This window comes from Glycine max, chromosome 7 (genome assembly GCF_000004515.6).
Source record: "Glycine max cultivar Williams 82 chromosome 7, Glycine_max_v4.0, whole genome shotgun sequence".
In the NCBI taxonomy this organism is placed as follows: Eukaryota; Viridiplantae; Streptophyta; class Magnoliopsida; order Fabales; family Fabaceae; genus Glycine; species Glycine max.
Window position 1 is genome coordinate 43,135,863 of NC_038243.2, and position 15,537 is coordinate 43,151,399.

General features: G+C 32.6%; 2 protein-coding genes and 1 non-coding gene across 3 annotated transcripts; 2 read left to right on the top strand and 1 right to left on the bottom strand.

Moving 5' to 3' along the window:
* Window positions 1-265: 265 nt before the first annotated feature.
* On the bottom strand, window positions 266-1,849 carry LOC100812047 (ethylene-responsive transcription factor ERF086). The gene has a single exon (XM_003528602.5). It carries the CDS (start codon window positions 1,592-1,594, stop codon window positions 554-556), a length of 1,041 nt encoding a protein of 346 aa, XP_003528650.1. The 5' UTR covers window positions 1,595-1,849; the 3' UTR covers window positions 266-553.
* A 7,526-nt stretch (window positions 1,850-9,375) lies between these two features.
* LOC100789934 (probable serine/threonine-protein phosphatase 2A regulatory subunit B'' subunit TON2) lies at window positions 9,376-15,138 on the top strand. The gene is made up of 12 exons (XM_003529537.5): window positions 9,376-9,772; window positions 9,850-9,941; window positions 10,076-10,138; window positions 10,210-10,308; window positions 10,721-10,879; window positions 10,989-11,060; window positions 11,487-11,619; window positions 12,962-13,026; window positions 13,266-13,341; window positions 13,603-13,704; window positions 14,027-14,219; window positions 14,658-15,138. The coding sequence occupies exons 1-12, from the start codon at window positions 9,628-9,630 to the stop codon at window positions 14,890-14,892; spliced, it is 1,434 nt and encodes a 477-aa protein (XP_003529585.1). The 5' UTR covers window positions 9,376-9,627; the 3' UTR covers window positions 14,893-15,138.
* On the top strand, window positions 14,414-14,531 carry LOC113002212 (small nucleolar RNA snoR104). The gene has a single exon (XR_003267756.1). It is a non-coding gene; the product is annotated as a small nucleolar RNA snoR104 (small nucleolar RNA).
* Window positions 15,139-15,537: the final 399 nt, after the last annotated feature.

The window sequence follows — 15,537 nt, forward strand, 5'->3', positions numbered from 1 at the left end:
ATTTACCCAAAATCAATGATACATTACATTTATGTTATATTTATGTTAATTATTGGATACTTTAAGGAAAATAATTAAATTTAAACTAAGGAAACTCAATTAACATAAAATTATTTCATTTCAATCAATAATTTTGAATTTGAGTGATAGGTATTTAATTATAATCTTACCTAACTACAGTAAAATTATTTCCCATGAAGGATATATAAAATATTTCTTTACTAAACAAAATCTAAAGAACCAAAATCATATGCAAAATGAGAAAATAAAATAGAGTATAAAAGTATAATTAAACTTAAATAACAATAACGGGGAAAGCCAGAGCATCACAGGAAAGGCTTTCCATTGATTTGAAAGTGAGAGCTGGCAGTGGAGCTTTTTTCAACATCTCAAAACCTAAAGAGCTCACTCACCCCATGATGTGTGCAATTTAGTAATTACATTAGAAGAAGGAAAAAGGCTTGCTAGACCCAAGTTACAAGGAAAAATAAAAAGAAAAACGTACAAGTGCATGCAATACAAGTACACAATGGCACTCCTTGATAAATGCACGTCAGAAGAGTGGGTATCCCAAGTCTACGTCCCCAAAGGGTGGAAGTGACGGAGAACAGGTTGTAGAAGAAGAAGCAGCCTCATTCATTAGCCCATAGCTTGAACTAGGACTATCATTTATGGGGCATAATGCATCCATGCACCCATTTTCCACCCTCATTGGGTTCTTAAATATAGCTGAAAGTTCACTGCTATTCCAATCCCATGACTGCTGATCATCCCATGATCCTTGACTCACTTCACTTTGATAACAAAAATCTGAAAAGTTATAAGATGCCCTTGGTGCCATTTCAATGCCTTCTTGAGAGAATGAAGTCATGTCAACATGTGAGTACTGATGATGATGGTGATTAGTACTCTCCATGGAGCTTGTGTTAGCCTTTTGATCACTCACGTTGCTCTTTCTGGAGTTTGAACTGTTGGAACTGGATGAAGCAGGTCTGAAGCAATCATCAGGAACTATGCATTCGAGATAGCCCGAGTTAGAATCACTGGAAAAGAAGAAATTATCATCCTGAGCTGACCCATATGTGGTTTCAACACACATGTCATTGTTCAATGGGGAGGGGTTTCCACAGTTTGGAGTACTGTGAATAACCTGAAAGTGGCTATTTTGGTTGGTCTGAGTGGTGGTGGTAGTGAGGAACTGTGAAGCTGGCAAGAGAGGTTGAACTTGAACATTCATAGGAGAAAGCTGGAGAGTGTGGAAGTTGATGTTATCAGAGTAAACAAAGTTGGTTCTAGCTTGGCTTCCTTTCATGGACAGAGCAGCTCTGTCATAAGCAAGAGCTGCTTCTTGAGCAGTGTCAAATGTGCCAAGCCAATGCCTCTCTTTGGTTGTGGGGTCTCTAATTTCAGCAGCATATCGACCCCAAGGGCGCCTCCTCACACCAAGGAACCTCCCTGGTTCTGCTTGCTTCCTTCTGCCCCTCCTCTCACCACAAGGAGAAGTGTTGCGTTGGAGGAGAGAGAGACACATTTGAGTTTGGCTAGGATCATATCCTTTGAAGGGTGTATCTGATGAGGTTCTCGAGGTTGACATGGCTAAGAAAATTTGGAGTGAAATGAGCAGAGGAAATGTGAGTTAAACAGTGTGCCAAATGAAGAGAATGGGACTGCAGAAGGTAGTGAAGGTTACGTTATGATGAATGGGAGAAGTCTTTGGGGGGAGTCTTTTAAAGACTGTGACTTGATCATGGAAGGAAGAAAAAAGGACATTTTATTGCAGATGTCATTCTTTGGAGACCATCCTCTCCTTTCCACCTACTTTTTAAAACCTTTCTTTTTCTTATTTCTATTAAACCTCTAGTTCTCCATCCCATTTAGTTAAGGCTCACGACTAAACAGTGAAAATAAAGATGCCCTTCACTTGTCAAGTACTTTAAATGGGGCTCTACACGCTGCACTTTTGAGATCTTATTTCCTTGCAACAGTCACTTTCTTTCTAGTTCCAACGACAGTCTAAAATGTGTTCTCTGTATCTTTGTAATAATAAGCACAGACATAGATAGATAAATGAGCTGGAAAAATAATAGATAAAATTACATTGTATTAATGAAGTGATTGAACACAAATAATTAATGTTTTAAAATTAAAATTGAATTATTTAAATAATATTCAAGTTTGATCATTAATAAAAAAAATTATTAGTCATGTTTTTATTACATTCCGAAACTTTGGATTAGTTGTTTTTTGAGGTTGAGAAAAAAAATTACATAGATGTTGAATAATGTAAAACTTAGGGAGGTAATTATTACATGAGGGTCCATGTAAGGTATTGGGATTTGATAAGGATTGACAAAATTAAATCTCTATGCATATCAGTTCACGTGTAAAGGCCCAGCTAATCAACTAACTACCTGGAATTGACCTGGTAAGCTCTATTGTGCTATTTCCAATACAAGGAAAAAAATAAAGAAAAAAAGGACATACTGATGCACCACAAAAGTAAAGCTTTCCCTATAAATTACTATTTTTAATTTTAATTTATGTACCAAGAAATCTAACATAAAACTTCAACCTCAGTTTTTTTTCTAGGCTTGATAGATATTGACCTATAAGGTTTGTTTTTTGAGATAATACATATACTGCTGTTTTTGGAGAACTTTCCTGGATGATTGAATGATTGGAGCAAATGAAATCTTATTATGCTGGAATCAATCCCTGACAAAACCAGAAAAGGAAAAACAACTGCGTGGTTTTGTCTGCACCCTCCTAGAGAGTCTCAAACATTTGAATTTGGAGGTACTAATCTTAGCATGACATTCACTAGCTGCATGTATTATGCACATGTGAATCCGCGTTTTATGCAAAATAATCAACCAATTACATCGGAGGCTCTTGTTCGCTTCATGATTTTCAAAGGGAGCAGTTAAAATCATCTATAACTACACACAAAAATTATCCAACGATTTTATATTGTATGAGCCTTCCCTGTCTTGTGTCATGGAAACAACCCCACACTGGAGTACAAAAATAAAAAGTTCCCTTTTGAAGGGCCCACTAGACAAACTCTTAACTTTGTTTGTTCTACACATGCTTCACATATCAATAGAAGATTTTCCTATATTTTTATATTTGGTAATCAATTGTAGAATTTTCAATTCTAGTACAAGAGTTTATTAGTGCCAAACTGAACATAGCAGTTGACCATGGTCTTAGCTTAGTGCCCTGTTATGAGTATGTGGTTCAGCCAGCCAAACTAAACCTCTCTTGGATAAAAGTGTAGATCAGATTTCTTTTACTGCACTAGAATTTGGACACCCGCAGGTTGTGGATGATGGAATTTACAAGTTGCACTTAACTTGCTTTGTCCAGTTTTCATATGAACAACATTCCAGCAGATTTTAGTTTATTTAAAAAAAAAAATTCTTATAAAACAGTGGTTAAACAAAAAGACACCTCAATAACATGCTGAAGTACTTAACAGTTGAAGTCCACCCAAAAGACTATTACACAAGCCTAAACCGTAAACAATTTTATTCAGATACTCAGTACAAGCTCTTGGATATGAGGGATTTTTCTGAGAAGGGTTATCGACCAATCTGGATTTTGAAAATATATTATTACGCTTGTGATTTAGACCTTTCGAGGACAAATACAACTCTGTATTATACATATTATAATCAAATTTTGGTGGTAGTCATGTTTAGGCTAAGATAACCAAGAATGTACACTGAATGATTTTAACGGTAGAGGATAAAATGGCTAAAGGCATAAAATTAAAATAGATGACAAAAACAAAGCCTTTTAGGTTAATCACCTTTACTTTCTCTGATCTCCAAAAGCCAATATAAAAAGGGTGTAGTCAAAAGGGCAATAAAAAGTTTAAAGGACACTTGCAACTTGAGTTGGATTAAACCGCCCCACAAAGCTAAAGCATAGTGGGGTACATTTTTATTAGTTCACCGTTCCTACAAGAAGGAAATTGTAATTTTAGTACTCCCTTTAATTAGTCTGCAATCACATGCCTATATTGCATTGGAAATAGCACAATGCTAATCATACAAATGGTCAAGGTGTCTTGTTGCTCTCAGCATATTATTTACTAGTGTAATTTTTTGTTTTGATATAATCCAAGTGCCAAAGTATTTTGCAACTATTAATAGCATGTTGCAAGGATAGAGATGCACACGTACGGACTCAACAACATTTGTTTAAGATTAATTAGTCATTTTTGTTTGTTAATTGATTGGGTTTTGAATCCAAGAACCTTGACTCCTCCACTAAAGATTCCAAGAGGCAGAAAGATAGTATGTTAGCTCCATTTGGGCCCCAGAGTGAAATGGCAAAATATTAGTATTTGAGCATGGTATCATAGTGCTCTCTTGTTCCAAGACAACTTAATGACTACTAATATGAAGAGAGAGAAAACACAAATAGAAAATTCAGAAAAATGGGCATGGAGTTTTTTCATGTCTGAATTTTCCATTAGGAGGAGTGCTAGCCGAGTATGCAGGGTAAAAAAAGTGAAGAAAACATTCTAATTATACATAACAGATTGATCAAAACTAGACATATATTGTTACAGTAGGGGGTTGATTTCAAAAGAGGAAGAAGAAAAACTAGAGGGATGTGTTCCATAACCATTCTTCGTATGGAAGGTTTTGGAACTTACCATTAAGAAAGAATAAAGGTTAGTCAATGCGTGTCTCAAAAGATGTGACTTTTCAAGTTGGGTTGGCAAATGGTATATTTTGACAAGGTGCTTTTTTTTTTTTGTGAACGTTTGACAAGGTGCTTTAGACATCCCTAAAATAGATGTTTTTCTTCCATAATGACCAAACAAGACCGCAAAGAAAGGTAGTAGTAGCTCTCTGTCTCTCTCTCTCTCTTCTTATTTTATTTTCTCTAAGATGGTTTTTAGCACGTAACTTTTTATGGTCAGAAGGGAATTCTGCACATTCTCCAAAAGTGGCACACACTTTTTTGCTAATGTTAAAGGTCGTCCGGGATTTAGGGAAAAAGATAAACATGTTTTTTAGGACTTGGATTTTGACGGAAGAGAAACTAATGGTGTTTAAGTGACAAATGTTACAGTAAGCACTTTTCGTTCAAACCTGTCCCATGTTAGCTTTTGATGCTTCGGCTTCTTTCTGCTCAAAAACAACACTCGTGTCCTCCCACAAACTATTGTTTTTTTGGAATTTAAACCCTCTTATTTCGCAACAAGTGTGTTGTGTCTCATGATCACCACAAATGGTACCTCGATCGCCATGGCATTCGCATCCAATTATGAATTATTGTTGCTTTAGTCAAAGTGCCATGATAACATGCAAGAGTCACGTTATTAGAGACAAGACATAGACACTTATTAATGAAAAATATAAACCAATACGATTAGACGTAGTCAGTTAAAAAATATATATTTAAATCAAGCTTTTAAAAATAATAACAGTAAAAAAGTTTCTAACAATTTTACTTTCAAGATTTTTCTCTATCCTCACAAGAAGAAACACGTAGACACTTTAAATTTGAAGCATGAGAAAAATTAATTTTAGTTTATAAAATTTAAGTCTCTTCTTCCCTTATATAAAATTTATTTATTCTCTCACATTATTTTCAGAATAATTGTGTGTTTGTGAGTTTAATTTTTTTGTCGAACTATCAAAATACATTGATATCAAAACATTTAGCACTCAAGTAAATTTTAATCTCCGTACTTTTTTACTAATTTAAATTTTAATTAGTTTTCGTACATATGTTCTTGAATTTTAGCCTGTTTTTTTCACTTATTTTTGTTGTTTGTATGTTTTCTACTTGTTAGAAAATTGTTTATTACTTTTCTAACTTGTTTAAGTATTTCTAGTTCATAATGGAACGAAACCTTATTACTAGTTCCAAATGCCTGTCATCTTTTTTTCTTCTTTTTACCGTCACATATTGTTGGTGTACGTTGTAAATAAATCTGTCAAATGATATTGTTTAATAATCCATATAGCTCTCGTAAAAAAAATTCGTACATCTGATTTCTCATATAATAATAGAATAAGACTTTTGCTGTTATATATATTACTAGTCAATGTCTAATAATTGAATTATGATTAATAAATTAAGATATATTTTTATTTAAAATCACAATGAAATTAACGCAGCTTAATACCTGCATAACATTAATTAACATGGCAACTTAAGTTTTTAATTATTATTTAAACATAATGCAAATAGAGTTATATATGAAATTGTCTAGAAAAATTATTTTTATAGACACTTATGAGATAGAAGAAAAAAGTATAAACATGATAAGTGGTATAATATAATGAATAAAAAACGAAGATTAAAGAGAAATAAAAGTGTGTCCATGCATTATATGGATTTTCATATATTATTATTATTCCTGATGAAGAATTGGGACGATCATGTATGATTGGTTATATTAGAAATTTTCAATTGGCCTTCGCCCTTCGGAATAGCGCAAAGGTTATTAAGCATATAATGAGAAAGGGAAATATATATAAAGATCTTGCCCTCTTCTCTCCTCCTTTAACATTCTTTTCTTAATCCTAAGCATCGACAATATAAATTACTATTATAAAACAAAAAAAACAGCTCTATACAAAAATCAACAACGTTAACAATATAAATTACTATGATTTTTACCATGTTATTATTATTATTATTATTATTATTATTATTATTATTATTATTATTATTATTATTATTATTATTATACATGTTTTTTAAAAAATTCACTTCCACCCTGCCAACCCTAATACCGATATACCTATGATTGAATAATGTTAGTATGTTGCTAGCAAATCATCATGTATTTTTAAATGTTGATTTGTTAACAATATATTAATATTGCCATGTGTCATATCAACAAAAGATTATGTTATTATGCTAGTTGATTATCCATAATTAAATGTTGATTTTAATGTGATTTATTAATGATTTAATGGTTGAGTGTGTGTTTTGTGTTCAAGGATTCTTGGATTTTATTTTCGTCACTTATTATTTCTCAAACATAAGTGTTATATTAATAATTTACATAAAGGTATTCATGGATAGTCAACATACGATGAATAAGACCAAAAATGACAAATAGATCATGTGAATTTCTAGTATTAATTCTTATAGGTATAACTTTGTTGATGATCTTTTTTTTCATAAAAGGTTAAATGCCAAGCATCAAAATGCATAAGAGAATTCCAATTATGTTGTTGACACCCCAAAACCTACAAATTCATTGGAACATTTGTTCATTAATAAAATAAATTTCAGAACGTAATTTCTAGAAAGAGAGTACTTTTAAAGTTTCATAAGAAAAAAAGAAACACGGAAGAGTGTATAAGTAAAAAAAAAAAAATGCAAAAACACAATTATCATTTTTCTTATAGCATTTTGGGTTGAAGGGACAGCTCAACGTAGCCCATGAAGGAGAAGAAACATAAACAAAACTCTAACAGTTAGTGGGCTATTGCTTATTGGGGGCCATGAAGGAAAATACAATTCAACCGAACTAATTATTTACTAACTCGTCTAATTAAAATACTAATCTACTAATCTAATTTTTTTATTAACCACAACCATTAAGTTCGGGTTTAATCACACTTAAGGATCATTATCCCTCCCAAAGAATATTATATGAAAATCAAATTCATGTTCGACAAATTCAACGTGTATTATAAACTGAATTACACCTATTAATTTTTTTTTATTAAAACCTTAATCACTCTTTGAATAATGTAATTAATTTAATCTAATACTCGCACAATTATTCTAATACACATTATAATAACTCCTATTCTTTTATCATCAAATAGCCTTTTTAATATCATACGTCTCTAAAATTATAATTTTACACAATTTACACTTTATTCAATTTCATGACATTTTTTCCAATAGACTAATTAAATACGAGTTCTTTGAATTTTATAGTTTAGTTAGAATTATAATTCAATAAGTAATGGCCAACAAGAATATATAAATATTAACCAAAATAATAATAAGAAAACGAGGAAAGATAGATGAAGTCACATTGAAAGTAATAACAAATCATGTAAAGTCTTAGTATTATTTTCAGAGACTTGCTTAGGCTTCACAACTTAAAAGATTAATTAAGTTTTTAATCACTTAACTTCTTTAGATTCTAATTTTCAGTCCTTCAAAATTTTTATACAACTTTTAACCTTTTGTTAATTTTTTGTTAGCAATTTTAGTTCTTTTATTATTTTTTTTGCTTATTTTTAGTTATTTGTTTTTTTATTACTTAAAATTAATCATTATTTTGTCAGTTTTTAGTTTCTTATTTATTTTATATTTGAGATTACTTTTAAACGATAAAAATATTTTGATGGAGCAAAAGTTATAATATGAAAAAGTTTTGGAATTAAAAATTTAGTTAAGTCCAACTTAAATTGATCCTACCGGTATCTATTTGATTCTATATCAATTTTGATGGAAAAAATTTGCTTTGACTGAGGTCAAAATAGGGTTCGATAATTAGAAGTGAATGTCAAATCTAATTAAGAAAAAATGAAATATAAAAATAAGGTAATTAAAAAAATAAGAGAAAAATAAAAAGTTTTACTCCTCAATATATTTAAATACCTAATTCATAATACTTAATAGAATTTTTTTTCCTCATCTTCGTGTATTTGATTTCATTCCTACTTGTATTGAATCTTTTACGAATGAAACGGTTTAAATTATTTTGCCTAAAAAAATAAATAGGAGTCTAAATTACTTTTCTCACACATTACTAATTAATTATGATTTTTGTCACTTTAAATTATCGTTTTTTTATTTTTGCTTCCAGTAAGTTTATTTATCTAGTTTTAGTTTTTATAAACAATGTCGTTTCGAATACATGCATAAGGTAACCGATCGATCAATCCCCATTTTAAAGGGTCCCACAATTTTTAAAAAAATCTGAAGAAAAATTTTATTAGTGAACTTTTTAATATATAAAAGTTTTGCGTATTATTTTTTAGTGTTGAATTTATAAATTTATGAAATTTTTTTGTCGATAAATTATTTATAAAATACGTTTATGTTGTTTAGGGATTTTTTTTTTTAAATTTTTGCTCTGGTTCCGAAAATGTCCGAGATTTATAAAGTAACGTTCTTTCAATTTTAGTGTTTGTAAAATATTTTATTCATTTTTAGTTTTTAGTATTAATAAGATTCTAATTTCTTTTATAAGTTTAGGCTCCTAGGAATCAAAATTTTTAAAAAAATTATGTAAACTAAAAATGAGCAAAATATTTCACAAGGAACAAACTTAAAAAAACTAAATTTAAATTTGTTAAAAATGAAAAAAATAATAATTTAGGATCCAAAATTATATTTAAGTGTTTGTTTTTCATGAGGAAGATTGAGCGTTTAAGAATGAAAGAAAAAAAATAATAGTACTGTAATTAGTTTGGGATGCGAAAAGAAAAGAAAAGGTGGGGTAAAAGGGATCCAATCCAGTGGTAGATGAGATGAGGTGAAATGAGACTGGATCATAGCATTGATGATAGTTGAGAGTGAGTGAGTTAATATGTTATCATTGTTATGGTGAAAGTGAAACCAAACACCGAAGCTGTTGAGTGATTTTCATTGATCCAGATCGTGTCTGTTCTACGTACGATGTACAGCGGCTCCAGCGACGGCGAAAGCCATGACGCCCCTCAGAGTCAGAGGAAAATTCCGCCGGCATCCTCCATGCTTTGGGTCCGCAATCTTCGCCGTTTCATCGGATCCGGCGCCGGCCTCGGATCCGAAGCCTTGATGGGTCCGTCTGTATTCTTTGTTTCGTTATTACATTTCCTTATTTTGCTCCCAAACCCTAACCCTTTTCCCCTTTCGCAGAGCTTGAAACTAAGAGAATTTTGCTCGACATTTTTAAGGAAAAGCAGAAGAAAACCGCCGAAGCTGCTACAATTCCCACTTTCTACAAGAAGGCATGTCATCTCATGTGCTCTTTTTTTTTTAACTTGTGCCCAGGCCCTTATGTGCTGTATCCCTTTATGTTTGAACTTTAGATTTGGATTTCTTTGCCTCCATTTGTGATTCAATCCTTGCTATGCTCTTTCAGAAACCTGAAGATGGATCAATCAGTCATAGAGTTCAGAGATTGGCAAAGTATCGCTTTCTAAGGGTATCATTTTCCGCTTTACTTCTTTGTTGCTTAAACAGTTTATATTTTCTCAACCCTGGTGTGTTCAACAGAAACAATCCGATCTTTTGCTGAATGCTGATGATTTGGATGCAATGTGGGTGTGCTTAAGAGAGAACTGCGTCATTGATGATGCTACTGGTGCAGAAAAGGTCTGCCATTTTGTGTCTTGCTTCTTCATATTTCCAAATTTTATGGCATATTCAACTAGAATTACCTTATTAAAAGTGCAATTTGACATGCACTCTGTATGTCCTTCTATTAGAGTTTGATTTGTGTGCCATAATGGATTTTTGCTGAGAAAATCTTATTTCTTTCATAGTGATAATTTAAATTTACTCTGTCTATTTTATCTATCAAAATTATTATTTTTCTCTTTGTTGAATGGTGATATAAGTTGCTGCTGTTCATGTAATTTATAGTTCGGCCAAGATTTTCACCTTGATAATCTCAAAGTTACTGTAACATTGTTATGAATCATGCTTTTTCTTGAATGCTTGGCTCTTTAGCTTTGTATACTATTTTTAAAGCAATCCTAATCACACTTCAATTTGTTTCTCATAGATGAATTATGAAGACTTTTGCCACATTGCCTCTGTATGTACAGAACAAATAGGTCCTAAATGCCGGCGGTTTTTCAGTCCTTCAAACTTTATGAAGTTTGAGAAAGATGAGCAGGGAAGAATTGCCATTCTACCCTTTTACCTTTATGTGATGCGAACGGTAGGTCATCTGCCATCAAAATTTATTGAGTTGTTTACTCGTACCTTGAACTTGATGAACCTATCTAATGTTTATGACAGCTTGATCAATACTGGTTATGGTTATGCAGGTTTCACTTACGCAGGCAAGAATTGATATGAGTGAGCTTGATGAGGATTCTGATGGTTTCCTTCAGCCACATGTATGGATTCTTATTGCTATTATGCTTCCAATTGTTTTAAATTGAATAATCAGTTTGCTCTCTCAACTATTCATTTTTTTTTGCTGTACATATATACATATCTATTCTGTTATAGAAAAGAATCACTTATCGTATTCAATTTTCTATATCCACATTTCCTCTAATAGCAGCATTTCACTAGTCAACTAGGCTTATGGAGTGGTATCACGTGATTCATTCCTTATTATGATTATCTAACCTTTATTTTGTTAGCATGCATATTTTTGGTCGTATAGGTTTTTGAGAATTCTAACTTCTGGAGTGACTTATTTAGTAAGATGGGAAATAAATTGTATTTGAATAATTTCTTACATTCTTATATAAAAAGATTAGGTTAACCATTGTCACGTCATCATCATCATCATTATTATTTACTTTGCTCTTCAGGAAATGGAGGCCTATATACGAGGTCTGATACCCAACTTGGCACAGTTACGTGACATGCCAGCTGCCTTTGTTCAAATGTATTGTCGTATTGCTGCACACAAATTCTTCTTCTTTTGCGATCCTCATAGACGAGGTTTGCATGGCTGATATCTTTTAGTTGCTAAGTTTAGATGTTGCTTCATAGTTGTATTTCCTCTTTTGAATTTCTGTATCGTGACAAAAAATATGCTTTTTTAATTTTAGAATAATAGAATAGAAAAATTTATTGAGGTATAATCAAAGGGGGCATAACTCATAGCAGCTTTCCTATATGTTCTCTAAAGAAAAGAAAAAACTGACAGAAAGTGAGTAGGATTTTATAAAGTATTCCTCTTCAATGTTTTCATGGTAGTTTGTAAATTGTTACAAGTTACAATTCACAATCCTATTATTTTCATATTCATCTTGTAATAGATGATCCAAATATTGGAAGATGTTTAGCAATTGTTGATGAAGTAAACTGTTGACCCCAGAAAGCTATTATATCCTTGGCAGAAATAAATCATTGAACTCAATACACAGAGAAAATCCCAATATTTAAACATATTTGCTACTGAGGTTAGTGGAGCATCTAATCAACATTTTGCTTGTCATATTTAGCATTCAAGAGAGCATATTTGCCTCTCTCGAACTGAGTTTTTCCATTTTCAGAATCTTGCATATGCTGCTACCAATGAGAAAAATGAGACCTTGATGAAACACAAACTTCCCAGATATTTTCCCATAGAATGTCCAATCTGTGCCACGGGGTTTTATCAACTAAAAGCTATTGATGCTTAGATTCTAACCCTAATTCAATAAAGTTGATCACCTTATTTTAAACTTTTGCACCATAAAACACGTTGAGGATAGCATTGACAGGTTATTATGGAATCTAATTAATAACTAATATTGATGCTGCCATCCTGTCTGTTGCCTATTGCTTATTCATTTTTCCCGAGACAACATTAAATTTTACATTGATGGCAACAATTGTAGGCTTGTGAATTACAAATTAGTTTCTTGAATACCACTATGAATTACTGGTCATTAAGGGTTTGCAAGTATATAAGCATTAGATTCCATAGTTTGATTAGTTCCTTTCATGAATGCTCAATTAGATATCGTGTTGCAAATAATTTATTACTAATAAAGCTTTGAGCACAAGGTAGGGTGCATTAACATACCTAGTTCATGTTTTTGATGTGAAAATGAAAAATTGTTCCAATTGGTGGTTTTGTTTCACAAAGTTTAGTAAGGATCAGTGAATGAGTAGTTAGGGCATGAAAGAATGTTGGCTGCGTCATATCTTAATTATATATATCTTTTAGATGTTTGTGCTCACATCAGTCATGTGTGCTCAATCACATTTGGCTGTTTGAATTTCAGCTAATGCAGAATATTTTTATCCCACTTGTACTATCAAAAGTCTTGATAAATTTCGTTTCTTCTTGTAGGAAAAGCTTGCATCAAGAAAGTTTTGCTTAGTAATTGTCTCCAGGAACTCATGGAGCTTCACCAGGTAGATTGTCTAAAAAGTTTTCTTAAGATCTTTGGAAGCAAACACCATGTTATTCTGTTCTCTCCCTCCCTCTGCTGGTTTCATGTTGTCATGGATCTTCTGGTGCTTATCCTTTAGTGTATTACCTCACACGATTAATTTGCTTTGTTTAATAATAACTGATAATTACTGTGAACCGTATTTTGTTCTAACTCCATATTAGCTTGAGTTCTATTTGAGTATGCTGTTGTGTATTTCAGGAAAGTGAAGAAGAAGTCACGGACACAGAGCAAGCCGAAAACTGGTTCTCTTTGACTTCTGCTCAACGCATATGTGGTGGGTTATCTATATAGTCTTAGGATTCAGACTCATTTACCTACTGCTTCTGGTCCATTCTACTCCATCTTTGCTTGTTTGTATACTTTTGAATGGGTAGTGTTAAGGAACTTTCTTATCCAATTTTACAATGTAAGTTTCTTATTAAACTCATGTTTGACAGGCCTAAATTTCATGATGAATTGAAATTATGAATATAATTACGGTTAAAATTATTTCCTATCAGTTTTGTGTTTATGTTTATTCCTAATTTTTCTGCAGACATGTTTCTTGCTCTTGATAAAGATACAAATGGGACATTAAGCAAGCAGGAGCTGCGAGAATATGCAGATGCGACTCTGGCTGATATTTTTATTGAGAGAGGTAAAAATTATTACCATAATACCCTTTTCAGATCTGGTGTAAATTTTGGCACATATGTACCATTGGCACGAACATCTATTTGCATATTCTGAACTCCAAAAGGCTGGTTTCCTCCAATTTCCTATTGGTAATGATAATTGTGGTTGATGCCCGTATATGATTTTTTCACCGTGCCTATGATTTTTACTGCTGGATTGTAACTTCATCTTGATTCTTGGAATCTTGGGTTAGTTTAGCAAAGTGTAAAGTGACTCTGTCTTGTTGATAGTTTTATACTCATTTTCTTTTGTAAATAAATGACAAACAACTGCACTTCCTGTAGTATATGATGAACATGTTCGACGTGGAAAGAGTGGTGGTGGGAACGCCCGAGAGATGGATTTCGAGAGTTTCCTGGACTTTGTTTTGGCTTTAGAAAACAAAGACACCCCTGAAGGCTTGACATACTTGTTTCGATGCCTTGATCTTCAAGGAAGGGGTTACCTCACTACTGCTGATGTTCACTCCCTTTTCAGGTAAACTGTCATTCTGTTGTATACTAGTATTTATGTACCTCATTTTTTTGCTATTATTTGTTTTCTTTACTATTTTTCTTGGGCTCTTTGCTTTTAACTTGCATGTGGTATTGATATTAGTTTTTTATGAAATAAGTTGTCAAACTTCTAAACCAGTAATATGATTATTTAATGCTATTATTGGAAGAATAGAAGGGGAGCATCTAGATGGCAAGATGTTGCCTGATACAATCTTCCTATAGAGAAGAACTGTTGTTTCCTGCTTGCAATGCTTGAGCAAGTACTGCAAGTCTCAAATAAACAGTGACACATTAGTTATTTGATGGACCCACGGAGATCTTTGACGTCCCTTCACTGGCCATGTGATTCGATGCGCATATAATTTGACATTGTTACTTCAACTTTTCACTGACTGACCCTTTTCTTGTGAAAAAACAGAGATGTACACCATAAATGGATTGAGGGTGGCAACTATGAACTTTGTATCGAAGATGTAAGGGATGAAATCTGGGATATGGTTAAGCCAGAAGATCCACTCAAAATAACATTGGCAGACCTACTGGCCTGCAAACAGGGTGGAACTGTAGCCAGCATGCTCATAGATGTACGTGGTTTCTGGGCTCATGACAATAGAGAAACTCTTCTCCAGGAGGAGGAACCGGAGGAAGAATAACTCTGATCGGAGACTTGCTAACATAAAACTGCTGATACAACTTTTCAACTTAGGATTCCTCACAAGATGTAACACCGCTCATATGTTTGAATTATTAAATGTGGAATTAGTTGTGTTTGTCGGCATTTTAACTGTAAAATCATCATAAATTAGTGTGTATGTAGTATAGCCATGGGTTCGAAGTTCGATCGTAAACTTTAGCCAAATGCTTATGATTGAATACAAAGTGATGATATTGCTTTGTTATCTATGCTAAGTGATGTATAATACCTCCTGAATTTGCATTTTTAAGGGGAATCTGACAAAAAATTGAAATGTTATAAAATTGCCCCTCCCCCCAATCCTTTAAAAAAGAACCTGCACAATAAATCAAAATTAAACACCTCGGTTAAGTTTTCTTTCGCTTTAATTACGTATTCAGCTGAAGCTGGAATAGGCTTTATATTTTTTTGACAGTAGGAATAGGCTTTCTGAGTAATGCTAAATCCTCCGAAGGAAGGAAACTGAATGATGGCTCGAACTACTAAATTTTGACAGATGTCTATTGTTTGATTTAATATCTTAAATTTTTTCTCTTGCCAAATTTACCCCTGATACTACTCGGCCCCACCACTCATTGGTACGATTCACTTTCCATTGTCTAAG